We start from the raw sequence: 24,221 nt of genomic DNA on the forward strand, positions 1-24,221 counted from the left end.
AAAAAGAATCATATATATAGTAAGGGTATAGTAAGGCGTTTCTTGAGAAAAAAACAACCATGTATAGTAAGGTGTTTTTATCAAGAAACGTGATAAGGGTATAGTAAGGGTTTTTTTTCCCGAAAAACGTGGTAAGGGTATAGTAAGGCGTTTTTTTTTAAACGTAAGTCTATAGTAAGGTGTCGTCGTCTTCATGAGGAAATCAGTGTGAATTTCATTTGTCGTACAATCAAACGTCAATTTAAAAAAAAAAAATGCAGTACTTCATGCTGTTCTTTTTCCAATACTTTACGCTACTTCATGTCGTCAAAAACGTTCCTATACATGATGGTCACGTTGTTTTAAAGATCGTATTTTGCAGTGTTTTAAAACTAGAACAACAAAGCATTTTCTTTTTCTCTTTCCACAAACTCAGCTGTTGCTCACACATGATGAGTGACCTCTGTGCTGGCTGTTGTCAAACAGCACCCACCTTTTCCTCCACCAGATTCTCCTCCGAGTCCTTCTGCTCGCTCGTCGCAGCTCATTCGTGCCTCTTTCTTTTTTCTTTTTTTTTCTTCTTTCATCTGAGTCATTTTGTCCCTCCTCTTACTGGCCAGCCAAATGGACAAGAAAGGATGTAACGTTTGATGTGCTGATACATGAACTCCCGAAATGCACCAGCACCAAATGGCCTGTTTTTGTCTTACTCGGGAGCGCACTTGATCACAGCAAATTGACTACAAAATGACTCGTAATGACCTCTGCGTTTTAGCCGGGGAAAGAATAGGCCCCCAAAAAGCACACTCTTGCCTGTCATTACTCATAGTGCATTTTAATGAGGGATGAATAATTCAGGTGCAACACTGGATGGAATAGTCCTGCAACCACGGCGGCGCTTTGATGGAGAGGCAGCCATCTGCATGTTTACGTGCGTGTTTGTGCACCACTGTGTGTCGCACAAACGCACCGCATCTCGGATTTGCCTTGCGTTCCCAATGCATCGGCGTTAAAGGTTAAAGCATACAGCCTGCAGGCGGCACAAAAAAAGGTCGACGTGCAGTTTAGCTGTTTGTTTTTTTCACAAAAAATGCCTTACTGTACATGGTCGTTTTTCCACCCAAAACGCCTTACTATACATGGTTTCTTTCTTTCTTTTTTCTTTTTTTTTTTAAATGCCTTACTATACCCTTACTGTACATGGTCGTTTTTTTTTTTTACCCAAAAACGACTTACTATACATGGTTGTTGTTTTTTTGTTTTTTTTTTTCACAAAGAACGCCTTACAGCCTTACACCATGGTCGTTTTTTTTCCAACAAAAAACGCCTTACTGAACCCTTGTTTTTTTTTTCACCAAAAACGCCTTACTGTACACGGTTCTTTTTTTTTTTTTTTTTAACTCCTTACTATACATGGTCCTTTTTCTCAAAACGCCTTGCTATTTAAAACCCTAATTTTTTAACCTTTATCCTAGTTGAAACACATTTAAACTTAATAAAATACACTTTTTGAAGTGTAGCAACACTGTACTGCAAGCCTCAGGCGACTGTAAAAATGCCATTGAGTTCATCGCGAGTCTTTCCACGTCATGGCGAGAGGCTCTAGTCGCCAGCTAGTTTTCGAGCTAACACGTTTCTGGGGCTCCTCTCGGCCAGCAGACAGGCTCATCTGTGGCGTTACCTACTTGCTTGGGAATTCAAATAACGAGGCCAGAGAAGATTCATTTTCAGAGTGGAGGCTAACTGCACGCGGGAGTTCTCGAAACAAGTCTAGCTAATCGGAACTGGAGAACTGAACCATTCTTTGTGTATGTGTGGATGTTACTCACCAATGGTAAATAACGTTGAGTTGAGTAAGCACAGATGTGAAGGAAGTTCCACTTTAGTGAGGGAGGGGGGACTCATGGCCGACGATCAAGTGCGTCACTGGGCGCCATTTTAGGAATACTGAAATGGTGAGAAACAGTTGAACGCTATATCGCCAGCTAACGAATAAATAGTTGTCACTTCTGTCACATTTTGAGCAATTACTGTATATGTATGTATAAATGATGTATAAATGTACTAAGAAACAAATGTCGGATTTAACTTTACTAATAATGTGTGAGCTCAAAGTACCACAAGACAACTTCTCTTGTGATTCGATGCTAAATAAAATGTCTATGAAATGATTTGCATTCGATTAAATTCAGACTTGCCTCTACATTCGAAGCGTTTTTCTTTTCCTTCTTAAATTCATTTTACTGAATCATAGCTACAATTGTGTTTAATTGGGTCCTCAGCTTGACACCCAATCAATTTGATCGCATAGCCGCTTAAACATCGAAGTCACCAAGCACATTAAGCAGAGGTGTCAAAAGTATTCACGTTTTTTTACTCAAATACAAGTATAGATTTTGGGGTTTAAAAATACTTTATTCGAAGTTTAAGTATCAACTCCAGCTTTTTACTGAAGTATCAAAGTAAAGGTTTGAAAATTATTTAAAGTATTAGAGTAATGCAAGGAGAAAAAAATCTAAATGCGGTTTTCTGAATAACCTTGCATTAGTGGAATAATAATCAGATTAATCCACCCCACCCCAACATTTTTTATTTAGTCCAAGGATAAATGCTTAAGATCCTATCCCACTGAGCGGCGAACCATTGCGAGTGTTTTTGAAGGCAGCTAATGTCGCGTTCATGTCAGAGTTTGTTCAATGTCGCAAATGTTCGCCAACCGTTTTAGTGTTTTTCTTGTCGCAAGGAAAATTTTAAAAGTGGCGGCCAACGTCTGCCATAGGCGCATTTTCCTCCCTTTGTCAACAGTCGGAAATGTTCGGGATGGGATAGGGCAATAGGCCTCATCACAGGGGCCTATTGTGCACCAAAACATTTTTATAAAGCCTAAAACGATAATGTTATCTTAAAATTTGGCGTTGAAGGTTACCGGTTTCAACTGCATATATGCCCATTAAAAATGATCACATTTAGGAGGCCTGCAAGGCAAATACATTAAAGTGCCATGTGTACTACTTCAGTCCAACTTGAATGGCGTGTCATCAACCGTTACTGTAAGGTAAGTGTGCATTTACACTCGGGATGTGCGAGGGCCACAGATGTAGCTGGCCAAAAGGAATTCCTGTTACATACAAATATAAGCCTATAGGCAATAAGATAACGTCAAATAACAGATATCTATAAATTCAGGTTTGGCTACAGTCGAAATTCAAATATCCCACAGTCCACCAAATGAGCGTGCACCATTAGCTGGTGGTACTTTGGTTCCGTTCGCAAAGTTTGGGGCGCATTCGAAATGAGTTGTTTCAGAAAACTCCTCCAAGTACGACAAGGATGTGCGATGGTTGGCTGGCTTTTCTGGCAACGAACATCCTCGCTGCTGATGCTGCTTGGCTCGGTTGGGACACGTCGGACATTTTAGTGGCAAAGCTGGACGAGTACACTAGTTTGAGTGCGGCGAGTTGAGTTGCAATTGCAACGCATCGCATTTAAAATACATCGCATTTAAAATACATTTTTCTACTTCTCATAATAATGTAAGGTTATCATTGCGTTACGTGTATGAAAAATCGCTACTCCAGTAAAGTTCCACCAAAATTCTCCTTACTCGAAACCGCTAATACGTTTATACATGTATAGCCTAAAAATGCACAGTTAATGATTTTTACGACAAATATTTACTGTAATGTTGACTTAACTACTGCGTTAGCGAAGGTTATATAGCAGTGTTTTTCCACACTTTTAAGAGTCAAGGCACATTTCATTGAAAAAATCTCGCTGCACACCACCAGCTGAAATTGTGGAGGAAAAAAAGCTTATTTTAACAATATAAGTGTTATGTTGCTTATATAAACATTTTTTAACATTGAAGAATGACGTTATATTATAACGTATTGAATAGGAATTAAATAAACACAAATAAAAACGTATTTTATGTTTCATATTGATACTTACTCAGTGTGAAACATGGGCCTATTTGGATAAACATTGCGTCACTAATTCGCTTGTCTCGAAAAGACAATTAGCTACCTGCTGATGCTGCTGCTGCTATCTGCTGGTATGGAAGAGTACTACAATGTGTTCAACACACGATTAGGCTGCCAGGCGCTAGACCGCACAGGCACTTAAATTAGATAATTTCCCACGGGACACCTGACAATATCTCACACTGGTGTGCCGCGGCACAGAGTTTGAAAAACACTGTTATATAGCACACGACCTACAAACTCGGGTTATATGTCTAAAAAAAAAAAAAAAAAAGTCCTTACAGTTAATATAGGATATAGAACTTCTAGGCGTCTGCTTTTTTGTTTTGTTTGTTTTATTCTTTTACAGCACATGCATCCTTTTGTTGTGAGGCCTCTAACACACGTGTTCAATCACGTCAACTTGCACCATTAGATCTATAGCTGCATGGCACATAACAAGCAACACTGGGAAAACATGCTTTCAGCATTATGTTCGCCCCCCACACATGCCACACAAATCGCTTCATGTACTGCCAAGTTGTGCGCGCGAGCGGTTCACATCCTTGGAGCTTATTAAGTGAACAGTGTTGGCCAGAAAGGACCAGCTCACTGCTTGTGTGCAAACCGACAACACGGTCGCGCTCATTATACATATGCTTCATATTTTACCTTGAGCCATAAAAAAAATCTTGAACGTTCACACAGTTGAAAATGTTACCAATTTTAATAATATACTAAATGACAGCACATTTTTAAATAGCTATATTTAGATAAACACTTATTTTTATTTCACTCCTATATTGATCTACATTTTTTTTAACATCATTCTATATTATGCAGGTTCCTTGCCCTGTAAAGAGTCACCTTTTGGCCTCTTTCAAAAAGAAAATCGCCGTATGTGCTGTGTGTAATGAATGATATTTCAACCTACAATTTTAAATCAACACACCAAAACTCGATGTATCATGCAGTACCAAGACTGACCTGTGAGAGGCAGCATGGTTCCCACATAGCAGCCAGACTGACCCAAAAAATAAAGAGGAGTAGTAGTAGTAGTAGTAATAGAAGTAGTAGAAGAAAGGAGAAAAAGTAGAAGAAGCAGCAGCAGCTAGGCTAAGTGTTAGCATCAGGTTGTTTCTAAATTGGTTTTCATTGCGTTACATGGCACACTCACAGACCCCTTTCACTGTTAAGAATAAGATTGTTGGTTCTTGATCATTTTCTGAGCCGATCGTGGAGTGAAGAAAAAAATAATGGGCGGGGAACACCCCACACCACAGGATATTCAGTTTAGATAATCTTTCCAGAGACAGTCGACGCAATTGGTGACCATCAGAAGGGTCGAGTCAATCATTTGGAGTCCTATGTCTAAATGGGAACTACAAATATGGTGTTTTTATAGTACTGAAGTTTTTGTTTCTGAAGTTGCTTGAAACATTGCGTAGTTCTGCACAACCAATTTATTTTTTTCAACAAACCAAGACTATACTTATAGTAGTGATGTTCAATACCACTTTTTTGCAGACCGATACCAGTACGAGTATACTTTCTTTGAGTACTCACCAATAACGAGTACCGATAGTTTTGATATATAAAACTTCATTGAACACAATGACAAAAAAAATTGACAAGTATCAGCGGCTGGTATCGGCAGCCTCCACGAGTATGCAATATCCAAGACAATCTCTGGTATGTAGTCTGTTTTAAAAAGAAGCTCCTTTGTGACTTCAAGCGTAGCTTTATTACATAGCCATATTTTCTCCAGACACGCAAATGCACAAAGAATGAAAAGACTGAAAGCGGAACTATGGCGTAAGTGAGCGGGATGGAATCCTACAGAGCAGCGTGTGGAAGCCCCCCCCCCGGGCGTCAGGGGGGCGCTTCGTTTGCGTCCGCTACATGTCGTGTCCTCGGGAGGGGCTACCATGATACAAAGTCCTATAAAATGTCTTGATCTTGTACAAAAACAAAAATTATTATTATTATTATTATTTTGTAGAAATCCTGCATTAAAACAACAACTTAGAGAGACATTAGAAGCGTATTACATTGAGGCTTTCGAACCAAAAGCTTTGGCACAAGGAAAAAGACGGTACGATGGGTTGGCAAAGATGATTCCGAAATATACACACCAGTTCATAGTAAAAGTGTTTGGTGATGTCTGCTCATCATCTTCTTCTTGATGTAATTTATTCTTCTTTTTTTTTTTTTTTTTTTTTTGTTGAATCCTCCAAATAATCCTAAAGAAACTAAGGGGGGAAAGGGGTATATGGGGGGGTCACACAGAGGTCGGACTTGAACAGAAAAAACTACATCCTGTGTCACTATGTGTGCGCGTCTGTGTATGTTTGTGTGTGTTAGTCCTCTCTCAGTCCTCTTTATGTCCAGCTGCCTTCACAAAGTGACCATCACAGTGAGGTGACACTGCTCACTCAGCTAGCTTGATTTCCACAGGAAACATCTCTCTACATAACAAATAGACGGGGTCCCCCCCCCCCCCCAAAAAATAAAAAGGCCGCCAACTTCAGACAGCGGTGAGGTCAGCCATGATGTCACCCAGCTCCACCCATTGCGTTGCCCCACATTGAGGGGATTTCTTCTTTTTTTTTTTTTTTTTTTTTTCTTCTTTTTTTTTTTTTAGTCTTTTCAGGCCATGGTTTCCTTTCCCGGGAGTCTCCTATCGTTGAACGTGTGCATGTTGATGACTTCCTCCGTCTTAACGATGACGGGCGGCTGCGGCTTCTGCTTGAGACGACGCTGGCACTTCAGAGACACCCGCAGCTCGTCCATCATGGCGCTGCAGAAGGATCTCTGCACAGAGCGGAGACGGGAAGCGGAGGAGCGTTTATGCCGCACTGCTCACTACGCCGATGATTACACTCGAGGGACGCGACATTAGGCACACCTGCGCCGGAGACCTAAATGAGACTAAAACTAAAGGAGACAGAGACTCGCAGTGAGTTGCCTCCAAATTGTGGAATGCACAACTTTGCTCTTAAAACATTTCTTTCACATTTGTTCAAGCCCGAGCACACATTGGAGTGGCCCTGGTTTGATTTTGGAAAAACAAAATGATTACTGAGGATGAACAGTTAACATTGTAATGACAGTGTTCACCACTAGGTGGCAGACATCACTTGCGAGTAAGTCCACCAACCGAGATTGTACTTCTCCATCAAAGAAGAAGCGCGGTTGAAATTAAAGACAAAAAAGGGGCGTCACTCAAGTCAAATATGACGCAGATGATATCTTGACCAAATTCAAACACAAACAAATCTGCCTCGTTTGCTGAAAGACGCGATCAGCAATGTTATTGTTATGTAAACATGCAGCTTTAGCTTAAATGTACTTTGAGTAAATGTATTGTTATTGTTTTGTATTCTATTCTTATAGGGTGATATTTACCATCTGTCTAGAGACTGCAAATGAAAATTAGCCTTCTAGCTAACTGGCATACTTTCTGAAGTGTTTATTGCGCGGCCGCTGATGTAAATAAAGAAAGAAATTAAAGAAGGATTTCAACCTAAGTCGCACCACAACACAGAACCGTTGTACCGAACCGTCGACAGTTCGTTTGAAGTGCATGACAAGTTATAAACGTGTGTCATCCAAAAACATGGATATATTCAGTCACTGGCGGAGCGAGACGGGGGGGCCGTAGGGGCATTGCCGCCCCAGAAATATAAGCCTGACCACCCAGATAATTGACTTTTGGGTATTTTCCTTTTTTTTCCTGAATTTATTTTCCCACATTTCTCCTGTCCCCCGTAGGGAACATAAAAGGAATTTTCATCAGTGTTTTCTGAAAAAAATCAAATAAAATCCTAGCTCCGCCAGTCTATTCAGTGCTTAACAGTGTTACAAATGCATATGGTGTAAACATTTAACATAATTTCACTTTTAGAATTGCCAAATCCTAAAAGTCAATATTTCCAAAGCAAAGTTGTTCTTGTTTTAACATATTGTTCAAAACAATCCGTTTTGGTTTTGTGAAAGATGGTGGGTAGTGCTGAAAATTAACATCAATTGATTTGACTTTTGACATGAAGCAGCCCAGGCATCTTGCCATGGATATCATTCAAAATCAGCGGCATTCTCTTTCCAATAAGGAACAATAATTCAAAGGCAACAGAGTGGTTTAAAATTGTGATTAGCGAGGCAAAAGCCTGACTTCTGACCTCTGCTATCAAAGGCAGCTTGACTATCATGTTTTCAAAACGTGCTGGATTTTTGTTGCGACACAAAATCATCTGTGAGCCCGAATACATTAAAAACGGATGACGCGGGCTTATTTTGTGTACAAGACATGAAATCCTTTATATAAAATCTTATTATGTCTGCTCGGGCCAACATTGCCGAGCCAAATGCCTTTAAAATCACTTTCAGATGATGCCGAATCCAATTTGGGTGTAGGAGTGTGACATGTAGGCGGCTTGGACAACAGGTAATTTTCTTTCACTTATACAGACAATTTGACTGCTGCATGAATGACATTTTGCGCCTTCTCTGAACAGGGTGATTATAGAAGAAGAAAAGCAAGCGGAAGTGTGCTCAGGCCAAGAGGAACAGAGGAAAAAGAGGCGGATTTGACCAAAAAAAAAAAAAAAAAGAAAAGCCATTGGCTTCATGTGACAGGTAGAGCAAATAGAGCAGGTGGGAGGAGGGCAAGTAAATGAACAGCCACCTCGGCGGCGTGGATGTTGTGGCATTTGAAATCATTCAAAACACGGCGAGCCGGTATCTTGATTAATGATCGCTGAGATGTGCTCAGAACGTACGCAAGCTGGCAACAACAACACAAACTAATCAGCAGTGAGATGGCAGGTGGAAAAAAACAAAAACAAAACAAATGCACGCAGGCCGTTGTGAAAGTAACACTGGCCCGCACGCCGGAGACACGATGCGGTGAAAACACGTGCGACCTCATCCGATTCGGAAAAGTCAAAGCAATGTCGACGCTGCAGTGCCAAATTAAAATGTCGCGTTTGTAAGCGACAACGGCCGCCACTCAGCGCAGCACAAACAAGGTTAAACTCAAAGTGGTTATCGGTGTCTTGGTGAAATGACCGGACTGCACCAATTCGGATTCTAGGCCGCGGGAAACATTTTGATTTGTTTACTTTAATAGGCATTTGGATGCGCCTTACGGTGTTTGCGCTTTGGCCACTAGGGGGCGGTAAAATACGGCTGAAGGATTTAGAAAAATCCGATTTTTTTTCCTCGCGATTGCGATTTGATATACGATCATTATTTTAAAGTTCCCCTCCCATACGTTTTTTGTTTTTTACAAATAAGCAATAAATTAATCTGTGTTACAATAAACAATATCAGATTTATTGCAAGTAAATGTTTTGGCCTTACAGGTGAGACTTATGCTAAAATAAAGAGAAATGAACGATGAATGAAAATGTAAGGCAGTTTATCTACTTCATTGTTGTTGTTTACACTTTGACTCAAACAATAATATGTAAACAAGTGGACTGCACTTCTTAAGCACGGAAATTATCTAGATATCAAATTTTTTACATACACACATATATCTAAAACAAAGCCTACCGACCGACTGGGATGAAGCAGTTTTTTCCCCCAAATTGCAGACTTTGCGATTTGAAAATTGTATTGTACTATATTGCGATGTTGATTTGAATTCGATGAATTGTTCAGCCCCCCGACATACAAATAGAAGACCAAGCTGGTCATTTTCCGTAAAGTATAAATAATATAGACCTGTCAGTGCTGTTATCATGTTTATAACTACTGCAGTATTGATGCTAATTTCTTTAGTCTGTCATTGGCATTTTGCATTATGTGTTAGCATTAAGCTAGTGGACTGGCACACGATAAAGTCGCATGGTTAGGCCTATAATTCTCTTTGATTTCGTTTTACAGTTAACTTGAACTGGGAGTGGCAATGAACAGCTTGAAGCAAGCAAATGTGGCTGTTACTCTCATGAATTAGAAGATGAAGCGAATTTTGAAAAATGACGGCCCGCCTCCTAAAAACGGTACCTTCTCAAGTTGGGCGTTCTGCTTGGACTTGTAGAGGACCTCCCCCACGGCCACAAAGACGGACAGCACCAGTCCGGCGGCCAGCACGATGAAGATCCCGCCGATGTTCTGCACCCCCAAAGCGCTGGCCTCTTTGCTCTCTTCCTCGGGACAGCCGTTCCCCCGCCACCATTTCTCTTTCATCATGTGCAGCTTGCCCTCCTCCTGCAGCTGCAGGATGGCGATGGTGATCTTGTCCCTGTATGGGGAGCCTGCGGGAGACCACCATCATGTCATCGGGGCAGGAAAACGACCGTAACCAGCTCGACTGTTTGCTTAAAGCGGAAGTCAACCCAAACCTATTTTTTTCAAGAAGATGTTCCCAGCAGGCCCACTAGTTGAAACAAGGCATTGCATTTGTGGAATAAGAGTTAATCCACCCGTTTTTAGCCATCTCTGGGGGCGGCCATTTTGTCTTCTGTGGACTGAAAATGACATCACAACTGCTCACCACGACCAATCACGGCTGACCTGTTCTCTGGATCTGAGCCGTGATCGGTCGTTGTGAGCAGTTGTGATGTCATTTTCAGTCGACAGAAGACAAAATGGCCGCCCCCAGAGGTGGCTAAAAACGAGTGCACTTTGCCGCTTAATTTATATTCCACAAAGGCAAAATTAATCAGAATGTTTCAACTACTGGGCTTGCATAGAACATATTTTTGAAAAAAAATGTTTGGGTTGACTTCCACTTTAAAATGATACATTTTCGAGGGCCACATTGCAGTTTATTAGCTCACGCAGTCAGTACGGTAAGGGAAGAAAAAAAGCCCAAAATGCTGTTTACCAATTTAATGGCACTTATAAAGAAACACCAACAGATTCAATCCAAGTGCCACATCAACATCAATTGTTAAGCTTCTTTTGAGGAAATTAAGGACCCAACAGCAACTGCTGCGGTGAGCCTATTTACGCCCGTGTCATCAGATAACCTAACACGTTCCATATGGCCGCACGCAAGGGGTCCTCCTCTAGCTCCCGCTAATCCTGATCTTCACAGAGTGACTCCATTCATGCCCCGCATTGGCATTAACGCACGGGAAGTTGGCAACAAAGCATCGGCTTCACGCGCCTCGAACGCGCCGCTGTTTGCACACGCGCCTCAAAAGGGGCACGCGGTAAACAGCGGCCCAGCTGGGTGCATATTACACGGCGGTGGGATTATTTGTGTATATTTGTGGTGGGGTTTCATTATTTGTGCACGGTTGAATGGAGTGTGTGTGTGTGGGGGGGGAGTGGCAGGGTGGCGGTATTAGTGACACCGTTGGAGCTACTGGTGTGATCAAAGGGGGAGTTATCGTTGCAGAGGGGCAGAGCGGGGTATCGTTCCCGCTGCTTCCACAGAATAGTGCCGCACGCACGCACACGCACACACACGTGCGCAAACACACGCACGCTTCCCAGAGAGAGATTAAGCTCAGTTAATTCATTTATAAACCATGCAAAGAAGGCGTTACATCGTATTTCTATTTCTGAAAAAAAAAAAAAAGAAAAAAAAAGAAAAGGAAATTCATATCATCAGTTTACGAAATGCATAAAAGGCAAAGGCAGCCTTTTGAACTCATTTCCATATAGATGCACTTTAATTTAAAAAGCCACACGCGTGCATCGTTGACGGGGAAAACACCTGAACTACAATTAAAAAAGTAAACCAATCATGTGGCGGTAATGCGTGTCATAAATTAAGTTTGAAGGTTTTGCAAAGCATCGGCGTTGTGTTTAATAGTCTCCCATCTGTTGTTGGCTCACGAGTGCACGATCAGGTCTTTTTTTTTTTTTTTATAATTTTTTTTTTATTTTGCCGTTTATTCTCAGTGTCATCCATCATCTTCTGTTATCATCCATCATCCTTTCATCTCACAGACTCCATTTATTTGGGCACACAAAGGGCATAGCCAGACAATTACGCAGACATTTTTTTAGAAGCCTACACCAGGGTCCACAAGTAGTTGGACACTGACTGAGTTTTTCAGATGTTATCTTTGTTTTGCAAAGAATGAAAACCATCTTTTCTCAACTCAACTCAAGTTGATTAATACGGCGCTTTCACAAGAGCCGCAGCTGCACCAAAGCCTTCTAAGCAAAATAATAAAATAATAAACATGATATAATCATAAGTAAAAAGAAAGTGGTTTCCTCCTTTCATTCATTTATCCATTTTCTAGACTGCTTATCGCTGTCAGGGTCAGCAGTCTGTCTCAGCTGACTTTGGGTGAGAGGTGGGGTACACCAAGGACTGGTTGCCAGCCAACTGCAATAATTCCTGTCATAATTTAGAGCCTATCAAAACTCAGTGTAAAATTTTTGTCATTCCAAAATGGTCAATGCTGTATTTAAAAAAAAAAAATGCAGACATTAAAACTCAGGTTACCACCGTGATAGTGTATAACGGCAAAAAAAGGAACGTGTAAATGATTCCAGACATGATCTCGTTTAGTCATACTCTTCACTGACAACCATGCAATATGAATTAGAGGCTTTTTGCGCACAGGAAGAAAACGAAAAAGCGACTTTTATTTATGCTTTCAGATAAAAACGGAAACACAAAAACCTGGAGAAATGTGTTTTTTACTTGACAGTTCTTTTTTTTGAAAATGCAGCAGTAAATAATAGTTTGTTGTTTTTTTTTTTTTTTTTTTTAGCTCTGGGGCTTTCCTACACTTGTAAACGACTTGCTTACTTTCAAGCCAGGAGTAGAAATGACGCCAAGCTGTCCCCTTTGTGCTCACAATTGTACATGGGAAACAATGAAAGAAAATAGTCAGGAAAAAAACAAAAACTAGAGGATTAAAACATGTTAAAAATGCTCATCTCATACTTAGTAATAATTACAATAACGCTTCAAGATCATGAAAAGTGAGATTAGGAATATGAGGCCATATTAGCAATGACTAGAGGCAATCCGCGGTCGCCATAGCAATAAAAGTGCTGCTTTTCTCCTTTGTACAAGCCAGTGTGCCACCAACCTCGTTTTGAAGCCGTTTGAATATAAAGTTGTAAAGTTACTGCCGCTTTCATATATGCCTTTAGGCTTAGATGAGCATGAAAGCATTTTTTAGTACAGTACATATAAAGGTCTATAAAGAATGCATGTTTAACGCCACCCAGTGTGCTATCAAAAATGATTTTTAAGCTGCCGTTTGAAGGCACAAACATGACATAATATTGATTGGCAGCCCACGCCCATGCTTACGCGTACTCCGGTGCTTAAGTCCATATATCTGCTCAGACCACCCTCGTTTGCATGTTCATGTGTTAGCAGACGCTCCATTTGAAGATAGGAGATCTCTCGAGTATCACAGGATCCCGATTGCCCCCCCGCCCCGCCCCGCGCCCTCTCCCATCGCCGCAAACCCCTCCATCATATTTCAAATGATAAATGACGGCCTAACAAAGGAGGCTTGGGATAAATGCTAATAGGATGAGTCCTCAGAGACAAGGATAGAGAGCGGCAGCCGCGGCAAATGGAAAAGTGCGACGCTTGACGCTACGTGCATTCGTAACTACCTTACAGATGTTGAAAAGCGTAAGGCATCCATCACTCCCACGCAGCCGAGCGGCTGCTATGCTAACGCTTTGAGTCGATAGCTCTGCTTTTGGGGAAAGGGATTTGGGGGGCGGGGAGGGGGTGCGGGGGGGGGCGACAAGCACTTAAAGATTAAATGCGCTTTCACGCCTATAGGTCGCTTCCTCCGGGCCGAATCCATTGATACGTTTTTTTTTTTTTTTTACACTTGGTCTGTTTGCCCTCAGGGTAAGGTTTCTTTTCACATGGTAAACAAAAAAAAAAAAAAAAAAAATCCAAGTGTGCCACAATGCGTCACCAAACACTCCTGAGAGCTTTCACTTCTGTTATCGATCAAAAGAATGTAAACAGAAAGAAGGACAGGACCACACTAATTGCTAATTGCTAATACTTTGCTCACTTTAAACATTTTGCCCCTAGTAATGGTCATAGTTATCGATTAGCCAGTTGTTTAGAATCATGTGCTCCAGAGGTTACTGATTAACTGTGTCTTGAAGGATTTGCTGCAACAAACTGGGGCGCTGTGTAAAGAAACTACAGTAGCTTTTGCAGGGGGACAAGGTGATAAAGTAAAAGTAAATCGGGGCGGGGCTACGTGGTGGCCAGGGGTAGACATGGTCACCCCCCACATACAGGAGATGATGTTGATACCTGTGATTTTTTTTTAACTGTGTAACTAAAGAAAAATATATCACAGTTGATCTGAATGTAAACGCTAAAATAGCAACAACATCTTTAGTGAAGAACTGTTCATTCTTACAGCCAATTCCAATCAAGATCATCACTTTCCCCTAACAGAAAACATGGCAGAGAAGTCATTGTTCAGTCGTGGTTTTATGAAAATGAAGTTAAAAAACAACATTTAGAATCGTGTAGAATGAATAGATTTTTGTGTCATAGTTCTTTTTGAATGTAATTTGAATGAATGAGCCATTAATCGCAGTGAGCAAAATGGAGTCGGCTGTTGGTGACAATTAATCACTCTGGCAGGCTCTGATGGAAAACGGAAAAAACACGATATTTGGAGGAGGATCTCCTCTTCTGCTCAAAGTAACCCCCATGTATTTGCACGGTGAACAAAAAGTTTCATGCCCGGTCTGAACCTAGCATAATAGCGCTAAATCTATCGAATAAACATATGGTAGAATTACATACAATGCTTCAGAAAAATAATGCACCTTATAACCCGGAGCGCCTTATACATGAAAAATGTTTTAAAATAGACCCGCTCATTGATATTGTGCTGAATAATACGGTGCGCCCAAAGGCCCGAACAACACAGTGCAATAAACCTGATTTACATCTGACTGAACGATACGCACCGAGGGGGGAAACAAACCCAACTTCAATCAAAACATACTAAACCAGTGTTTTTCAAACTTTTTTGAGTCAAGACACATTTATTTCATTGAAAAAAAATCCCGCGGCACACCAGCAGCTGAAATTGTGAAAAAAAAAAAGCTTATTTTAACAAGTGTTATATTGTTTATATAAGCATTTCTTAACATTGAAGAATGACGTTATATCACAACGTCTTGAAAAGGAATTAAATAAACACAAAGAAAAAAATATTTTATAATGTTTGATACTGATACTTACTCAGTGTGAAACATGGGCCTGTTTGGATAAACATGCGTCACTAATTCGCTTGTCTCTAAACAAAGACAATTGGCTACCTGCTGCTGCCACCCGCTGGTATGGAAGAGTACTACAATGCAGTAAAGACATGATTACGCTGCCAGGCGCTAGACCGCACAGGCACAAATGAGATCATTTCCCCACGGCACACCTGACAATAGCTCGCACACTGGTGTGCCGCGGCACACAGTTTGAAAAACACTGTACTAAACGACAAGGACGTCCAAAGTCGGGAGGGAAAAAAAAATCCTATTCTTGCGGCATTTAGTGATTAAAAGAGACATTTTCTATCACAGAGGAAACATTTGAGCGAGCGTAATCAGCTTTATTCTGAAACAGTGAGTCATGAACACTCTCAACGTGAGAGCGAAATGAATTAGTGGGAAGTAATAACTCCTGCAGCAGACGTCCTAATCAGTAGTTTTTATGCATTTATCAGCGTGGCACTTATCAGGGAAACGAAGGATTTGAAATATAGCCGGTTACGTTTGATACGCTGCGCCGTCGCACCGAATGAAAAGGGAGCGGGAAGGTCTGATGTCCATCTCAAGGACGCCCGTGTAAAGTCGGCGCCGCAGCGGGGCGATACATCACCACGCCGCCCCGGCTTTGTTACAGCCGCGGCAATCATGGCATCTCTGCGGATCTATAACCGCGTCGCGCTCATCAGCACGAGGCAGCTCCAGATGTGGATGGCCGGAATTAATCATCCGTATTTTGATGGCCTTCATATCGCCCGTGATGGATGCGGCCATTAGCCCCAACCCCCCCCACCGCCACCACCACCACCGAGCCCCCGCGCCGCCCCGCCCCCCCACCGCGACACCTCGGTCGCAGTGCTCCCGTTGGCCTCGTGGCAACCACTTTAACCTTTTATGGCGACTGGGAGAGAAATCATCAGCAGCTTTCCCCTCTGGCACCCTTGGGATACATTTATCCACCCGCCGGCTGCTTTGCATACAGCACAACACGACGACACGACACGACACTCCCCAGCGTGAATGATGAGTGTCGCATCAAAAAAAAAAAAAAAAGAAAAAAGTTTGATACTTTGAGAGTGTCTCATCTTTTTTGACAGGCGTAAACGTAGATTAGAAAAACAGACGAAGGAGCGGTCGAAGTGTCGTCTGAATGTTTGCCGCCGAAGTGTTTTGTTGAGGCGCTTTAACGCTCGGCTACAATTTACGCGGTGTCAAGTGAGACGTGCGGAGGGCGTGGGGGTGGGGCGGGGGGTGGGGGGGGGTGGTTTGTTGTCTGCGGTAAATTCACTTTCGAGCCTCTTTCCACAATTCTTCCCCTCGCAGTCGTCGCTCTTTGTGTCACGAGAAATAAGCTGAATCACACCATTAGGGGATATTCGCCAACATTAAGCCTTTGCTTCTCGACCGTTAAAGGAAATATGGTGTGACATCTGCATAAAAGTCAACCTTTCTAACGGCTTTTAACTTAAAATCGAACATTTGACTACAATTGCTTGATACTGTGAGTAACAATAACAATTAATGTATGAATTGTCATTTTTACTCAACATTTATGCTTAAAAAGTTGGAGTTCAAACCATCATGGTATGGAATGTCGGAAAACCTCCTGAGACCTCAGCTCAGTCAGCGTCTAGAAGACTGATTTCTCATATGTTTTTTTTTTTTTTTTGGGGGTGAATAACCCACCTCAAGGCACAAGTATCCTGACACAGCATTTGGCTGCTTAGTACAATATGAGCAATACAATTCATTCGATATAAATGTGCAAATTATTTTCACCATGCCGATAATTATGTAAATTGCAGCTTAGAGGCTAGCATGAAAATGACCAGAGAGCCAAGCTTGTCATCAAATGGAGTCTTTTGACTATTAATTGAATCAAACAGCACATACCAAAGGCGAAACCGCAAAGCTCAAAACGTGTTGTTCTGCTGCCAGCAGATAGACATACACTTATTCAGCCTGGGAATTCCTATCAAATGCCACTTGATGACCGTTTCCTCTCCATTTTGTGTTTGTTACATCAAAGGGTGAGATTATTTTTACTTTATTTTAGTTTTATTATACAGTGCTTCAAATCTCTTTATACTTAATTAATTACAGCCCCACCCTGAAAACTGCTTATTCACTTTACATGATTTCCTATTTCTTCTGGAATTACAACAACTTGGCAGTCATGGAATGACGTGTGTTTTATTATGTGTATTTGACCGGGATGGGATGCGGTGTCTGCAGTGATGCGGACCCTGCTCTCGATATACCAGTCGATCACCGTCGTGAGCTTTGGGCCGTGACCAGAAGAACAAGATAGTGGCAAAACAAGCTCGCCCTCAGAGATAGGGTGAGAAGCTGGATCATCCTGGAAGCGCTCAGGCTCGAGCCATCGCTCGAGCCGGGTGAAGTGGCTTGGGAATGTTTAGGGTCCCTCTTAGTGAGGTGTTACGGGCACATCCCACCAATAGAAGACTGCAGCTAAGAGCCAAAACATGCTGGAGGGATTACGTCACCCTGATGGCCCGGAAACGTTTCACGATCACTGGAAGTGCTGGACGAAGTGGCTGGGGAGTGGCAAATCAGGGATTCCTTGTTTAAGCTGCTGAGCCCCAGATAAAATGGATGGATGGAGTATCCATCCATGAATGTTTGGAATTGTGCTGTAATGATGCCAGTGTTGTATTGAGCAACATAATGCTGCCTGGGGGTATTGTGACATTGCAGCCCCTTGCTAATGTCATGTTCAATCGACAGGAAAAAAAGTTGAGAGGGAATCAATGACGGGTGCATGTTATGCCATTTTGCCAAACGCGATGAATCCCAAACCGATTGCACGCAAGCGGCTGATAATTGAACCGCTTCGCCGAAGCTTCAAGGGACGTTTGAGTGTCGCGCCGCTTACCCATCGGCGTGCCCACTCCGTAGGCTTTGGAGTCGATGAGGCCGCCGATCTGCGTGAGGTTGCAGTTGCGCTGGGTGACAAACTCGATGGTGGTGGACTCCATGAGGAAGGCGTACTCGGAGGTGAGGGCGCGCTGGATGCCCTCCTCCACGTTTTTCACCATCACCGACTGCCTCCTGCTGTTCATGAACTCCCACATCTTGTCGTAGGTGGAGATTTTCGTCTTCTGCGTGGGACGGATGGGCGGGCGCAATGAGGGGAATCAATGAGGACACTTCTGTTGTTACTTCAGCGAAAACATTTTTTGACTGCAACGTAATCAATAATAATGGCATAATTACATACATTATTCGTTCGCCTGGTCTAGCTTCACATGCAGGAGACAGGCATAGCAGAGTGCATGTTCTCAGAAGTGCAATGTTGGATTTAAAAGAAAACTACACGTAAACAACAACGGGGAAAAAAAAAAACCCATTAGCTTTTCATGGAGTTTCGCGTAATTGCAGAGGATAAAGAATATATGCCTGTAAGTGTTGTTATATTATCTGTTGCTGCAAAGTCTGTGCTCAAATCTCCATTTTTTAAAGCGTTATAACGCAACCAGATTCTATTCTTTAGCTTGTTTATGGCGTTTCCCATTATGTGTTAGCGGGAAAATTAAAAGGCAAATGTATGTGGTTGTTTTAAATAAAAGTGTAATTCTTTTTTGTAAACTTTAACTGAGCATGGCATTAAACAGATTGCAGACTTTTACTATCTGCTACATTGCTGGTTGTCTCCTAAAATTTTACCTATACAATAATGTCTTCGATTTTTCTTTTAAAATCTGAATAAATCTATCAGGTCTAAAAAAATAAAAAAAATAAATAAGAGATTGCGTTTAAAATTTCGAGGGGCCTATGTTTCCAAATGATATCCTTCTAAATTTTGAGTTTTGTTTTTAAATATAGTTTGTTGCAGTTGTTTTTTTAGAGCGGGTTTTTATTTTTTCATAAATGCTTGGTTTTAGTTTAGCTTATTAATTAGTTTTCAATACCACTTTGATTATTTTCCATTGGTTTAGTTGGGATATTTTCACTATGTATTAGGTTTATAAATGTAATATATAGTTTTGAGTTGATTTCAGCTTTAGTAGCTATTTTGTTAATCCACCGTAACCATAGTAACCTTGGTGAAAACATGTTGCAGAAGGTCTCACTGTTACCGGCATGGCTGTGAGGGTCTGATCAACAATATATTGGATGGACAGCCTACAATGACTCCCTTGAGAGTCCTTGAAATACAAAGAGCAAAACGAGGCATTTTTTTTTTTTCCCCCCCGCCCTACCTTGAAAAAGGTCATGGTGGCCCCGTCCTCGACCACGCCGTAGAGGATCTTGGTTTGCTTGGCGAGGTCGTCGGCCGAGTCGATGGGCGACTCCATCCTCTCCACGGTGAGGAAGGCGGCCAGGTTGGCCGTGTAGGAGGAAATGATGATAAGGGTGAAGAACCACCAGATGCCTCCCACTATTCGCGTCGACAGCGCCTTGGGCATGAGCTCGGAGCCTGAGGTGAGGGAGGCGGGCGGGAGTTAAGCTACCAAATATATGCATCCCCGCAGCCACTCATCTGGCATTCACTCTGCCAGCTCTATTTGCACCGCGTAGCAGCACACAACAAGATAACGCCGCTTGCTCTAAAAAAAACAAAACAGTCAAACAGTCAAGAACTCTCTTGAGGTTTTTTTTTGTTTTATTCCCCCTGCCTCCTTTCTACTCAGCCATAGCGGATGTGCCGCTCGCTTCAAGATGAAATCACTTGGGGGGGGGGGGAAAGCTCTCAGATAAGATAATTGTCAGATTTCAAACACGCTTACTTAACCCCCCCATCCCCCTTCCCCCTACCATGCCCGCCCTTCCCCGCCACTGGCTGACACAAGTGAGCGCTTTGAATAATGCAAGGTGGGGGGGCCGGGGAGGGGGAATAGAACACGTCCCGCAGACAGGTTGTTTTCATGCGTCGAACGCACTCAGCGGCAGAGTGTGGAGAAGTGACGAACGGGCTGGTTGGGCCAGAGAGTCATGCACCCAAGGTAACCTCACGTCCTGACTCCACACCCCACTGGTCTCTAGGTGCTGATGGGCCAAACACAGACAGAGAGAGGACACTGGCGATCATGGAATTCATGCCCGGATGCATGGGGAAACATTTTGGGGGGGCGGGGCTGGTGATCGCCAGATGTCGATTTCTCTGTCACCGCCGGCTTGGATGCAAAATATAAAAAGCCCAACCCCTAAGAGACAGTGGGATATCGAGAGTTCCACAGGCTGAGGCAAATACCTTGCTGCATGAGAGCCCCGACTCCAAACCAGAAACTATTGAGCAGGGTAAAATTGTTTTCCACTACATCCGAGTCAGGGTTGCACGGGTGCGGGTTGTACCACTCGTACGGGCTGAACCTGGAGAGGGGAGAGGACAGAAAAGCGTGTCAGTGAAACGTCAAAAGTGTTTTTCAAAAAAAAAAAAGAAAAAAAAGGAGAACAGGTTCACTACTCTAGTCACACAAAAATGATATTGTCGGTATAGGAAATAAATCATAATAATAGGAGAATAAAGTCTTACTTTTATGAGGAAAAAAAAAAAAAGTCTGAATTTTATGAGGATTAACTCATAATTTTTTTAACGAGAAATAGTCCAAACGTTATGGGAATAAAGTCAAAACTTAACGAGAGCAGTGTGACTTTACGAGGGAAAAAAATAGAAGCGGGGTTACAAGCGCATAAAAGAAAGATATCAGATCAACGCAGTTAAGAATATAGTTAAGCGACACCTTTCAGTTGATAGAAACGCAGACGCAATGGATTTATTGGAGCTTTTAAATGGTAACTACATTTATTTGCAAAAACACAATTTCGTTCTTGCAACGTTATGACCTTTCTTGTGAAATCGCGCTCGGTGGTAATGCGAGTCCTGCATTCTTGTTCCGACTTTATTCGAACAGCATTAACATCATTTCTGTCTTGTAAAAATACATCTTCATTCCTAATATTAGGCTATGACTTTCGAAAAGTTGATTCCGATCATAAAAGACTCTTGTGAAATATCATTCCATAATGACTTCCTTCTCGTAAAACTACAACTCTAACCTGATTACGTTGCAGCTTTACTCTCGTAACGTTCTTTACAGGGTGGAGCGAGTACTCCTTTATAATCAACATACATTGTAAGTGTAATAAATAAACGCGCGCGCGTGTGACGCAAGCGGCGCCGCGGCCTGAGGGTCACAGCTTGTGCCGAGACCAAATCAGTCAGGCTTTCACCGAGATCAACTTATTGGCATTCTCAAATGCCTTCACTTTATTGTGAGGCTCGGATCAATAATGTGGAATAACACTGTCACCGGTGATAATGTCCCGCTGCGTGATGATCTTACGAGCTCATTTGGATTCCCTGACTCAGGAGCTGTTTTCTCGACAGCAAGTCCCCCTCCGATTACTCACGCGCGCGCGCCAAATTTGAGCTCAGCCTTCTGCAGGGGCTGCTTTGGCTGAGTGTCGGTGTCTTCGGGTCAGCCGTCGACATCTCCTATTAATTAGCTTCAGCGAAAGTGGCGTGGCATTAGCGTGAGGTGAATGGGTGAGGGTTAATCATCAAGGAGCTGATAGAGTTTGTGCTGGAGTGCTTGATACATGGCTTATGCAAGGTTGAGGAGCCCTTCAGGTGTTCCTCCAACAAAGTGCAGCACAGCATTCAACGGGCCAAGTTTTTCTCTCCCGTAAAACCTTTATATATAACGTACATATAATATGTACACACCGTATATATATATATATTATATAGAATAATGTACATTATGTGTGTAAGCCCTTCCGAAAAAATATATTTCTTTGGCGCCATCCTGTGGCATTAACAGGCAATTACACACCTTTTCGCGTGTCCGGTCCCTAACACTGTAATATATTTTGTACTCTTCCGTTTTGAACTCTTGTATTGGGAACAGCAGTGGTTAAAAAAAAGCCTGCTGTGTGCGGAGGTTGCCACTCACTTCCGCCCCCTACAGGAAGGGAGTAGAACAGCGTCATTGTCACACGAGTCAGGTGGCAGTGTTCGGGACGGTTCCGCCTTGACAAGATTACTCGTCAGCTGCACAATTTTCTTCACGTTCCCCTTGAAAAGCGCCTTTTCGGAAATGGCTGCCGCGCCACGCTATCGCTCTTCCTGTCAGCGCCACCACAGCCGCTGATTTGCTCGAATGTCAATGAGCTGTGTCTCCTTGGAGGCGCGGTTAAGCGAAACCATAAAATGGCCTCGTGGCCGCATAACGTACGCACTGTGTGGACGTTTTCCACCTGTGTCCTGTGCTAGAAATGAAATGCAAAGTCAGTCCTTTAGGGGACCTTTTTGCTGCGTCTATGTACTGTATGCGTACATAGACGTTATTATAATGCAGATCTGCAGCCTGCGGCTTTCTGTAGGTGAACACGTGACTGTGAGCATCTGCGCTTTTGAGCTGTTTACAAGATGGTGGGTGTAAATCTGTGCAACGCGCACTTGATTGGATTGGGTTTGTCCCACTCGCTCAGCGTCTGTATGTTTATACTGCGGGTGTCGGGCTCCTCTGTGTGACCTTTGCCTGAAGTCGGTCTATATTCCTGCCGGCTGCGTTCGCCGCGCCGTTTTGCAAAGGAAGAAGAAGCGCATGAGGAACACGCGGACATTAGGTCACCTCCACGCACCGAGCACATGTCAAATTGCGCGCAGAATGCTAAAAGGATTCTCCCTCCCGCCTCCTCGGCTGTGCTTCCACAATAGCACAACGGCACTACTTTTAACTGTCCCCTGGATTCAATTACTCGGCCCGGCTTTATAGATCTGTTGACTCACACTCAGGCCAAGTGAGGACTTAATGTTCGGGGTGTTAAATCGCCACTCAGCCGACTTCAAAGCCGCACTAGTTACAACTAAAGATGCCATTTAAATCATCCGCTCTCCAGGGCGGGATGACATTTTCTACCTTGAAAGGGACTTGTGATGTGAGAAAATATCATTTGTTGCCGTTAATAAAGAGAGAAATACGCTCAAGCACAGACAGCTCTGGAAGGATCCGCCGGGAGAAGTGTGCTCGTCTCTCGCTTCAGATGGGATAACGCATTCAGGCAAGGAAAAGGGGGAGGGAGTGTGTGTGTGTGGGGGGGGGGGGGGCGCGTGTTTGTGTGTGTGGGAAGTGCTTCAAAGATGTGAATCCCCAGCAGGAGACTGAAGTGTTCTGTGTTTTATTGTGCAAGACCACAATTTCGTGAACTCCAAACAGTTTATTTGCAAAGACCGAAGGAGGACTGAGGAAGCGCGGAAAAAGGCGGAGAATAAAGTCGCGACGTTATAAGGAAAGCGTCGTTAAGAGTAACGGAATGAAGGGGTAGTGTTACAAAGAAAAAAGTCCAAAATTCATCGGAAGAAAGTCAAGGAATGTGTCGTTACCAGAATAAAGTCTTAATATCACAACAAACTGCAGGCTTACCGACGTACAGCACGAGTAAAGTCGAAACGTTGCAAAGAATAAAGTCATCAGGTTACCAGAATAATGTATTGTTAGAATATATTCATAAGGTTGTAATAAATGAGTCCTCAAATGACCAGAATGAAGTCATAAGACCACAAAGAATAAGTTGTGAGACTAAAGTCGAGACTAGAGCCGAGTCATAACGTCACAAAGGCAGAAGTTGCATGGTTACTAGAGAAAAACGATAATATCACATAGAAAGTAGTCACAAGGTTACCCGATTAAAGTCATAATGTTATTAGACAGAAATTCAAGTTCAAGATATGAGAAAAAGGTTGCCATGATAGAAGAATAAAAGAAACTCAAAGATTTTTCAAGTGCTGGAAAAATTTTTTTTGCAACGCTACAGGATAAAGCCACAATAGCAGAAGAAAAAAAAAAAGTCATAACTTGAGGACAATATCAACAAGCCTTCATAAAGTTAAGAATGTAAAGTTGAAAGGTGCCCATAATAATGTTGCCTTATTGAAAAAGTCCTTATCAACAGAGGTATATTCCTAAACATTTTATTCTTGTTATTTTTTTCCCAAGTAGTTACGTCTTTATTTTTGTAAAATTCAGACTTTTTTTTTTCTCTCCTAACATTGTTATTCCTGCATCTTTTTTCTCTCCCAAAATCACACCTTTATTATTGTTGCATCCCCCCCCCCCC

General features: G+C 42.5%; 1 protein-coding gene across 6 annotated transcripts in view; it reads right to left on the minus strand.

Annotated features, from left to right (window-relative positions):
* LOC147128251 (glutamate receptor ionotropic, kainate 2-like) overlaps positions 1-24,221 on the minus strand; it is a 112,436-nt gene that overhangs the window by 24,549 nt on the left and 63,666 nt on the right. For 3 of the 6 annotated variants that reach the window (XM_086018960.1, XM_086018959.1, XM_086018958.1), the window contains exons 12-16: positions 20,350-20,468; positions 19,358-19,575; positions 18,031-18,256; positions 9,954-10,204; positions 4,645-6,755 (exon numbers count right to left, since the gene is read on the minus strand). In XM_086018960.1, coding sequence (XP_085875086.1) covers positions 6,591-6,755; positions 9,954-10,204; positions 18,031-18,256; positions 19,358-19,575; positions 20,350-20,468 — 979 coding nt within the window. In that variant the 3' untranslated portion in view covers positions 4,645-6,590. Of the gene's footprint in view, positions 1-1,808; positions 1,927-4,644; positions 6,879-9,953; positions 10,205-18,030; positions 18,257-19,357; positions 19,576-20,349; positions 20,469-24,221 lie in introns of those variants that run through there. The other 3 variants (XR_015083889.1, XR_015083890.1, XM_086018961.1) reach the window with 2 other exon arrangements.

This window comes from Filicampus tigris, chromosome 20 (assembly GCF_054856515.1).
Source record: "Filicampus tigris isolate MCC_2025a chromosome 20, RoL_Ftig_1.0, whole genome shotgun sequence".
Taxonomy (NCBI): domain Eukaryota; kingdom Metazoa; phylum Chordata; class Actinopteri; order Syngnathiformes; family Syngnathidae; genus Filicampus; species Filicampus tigris.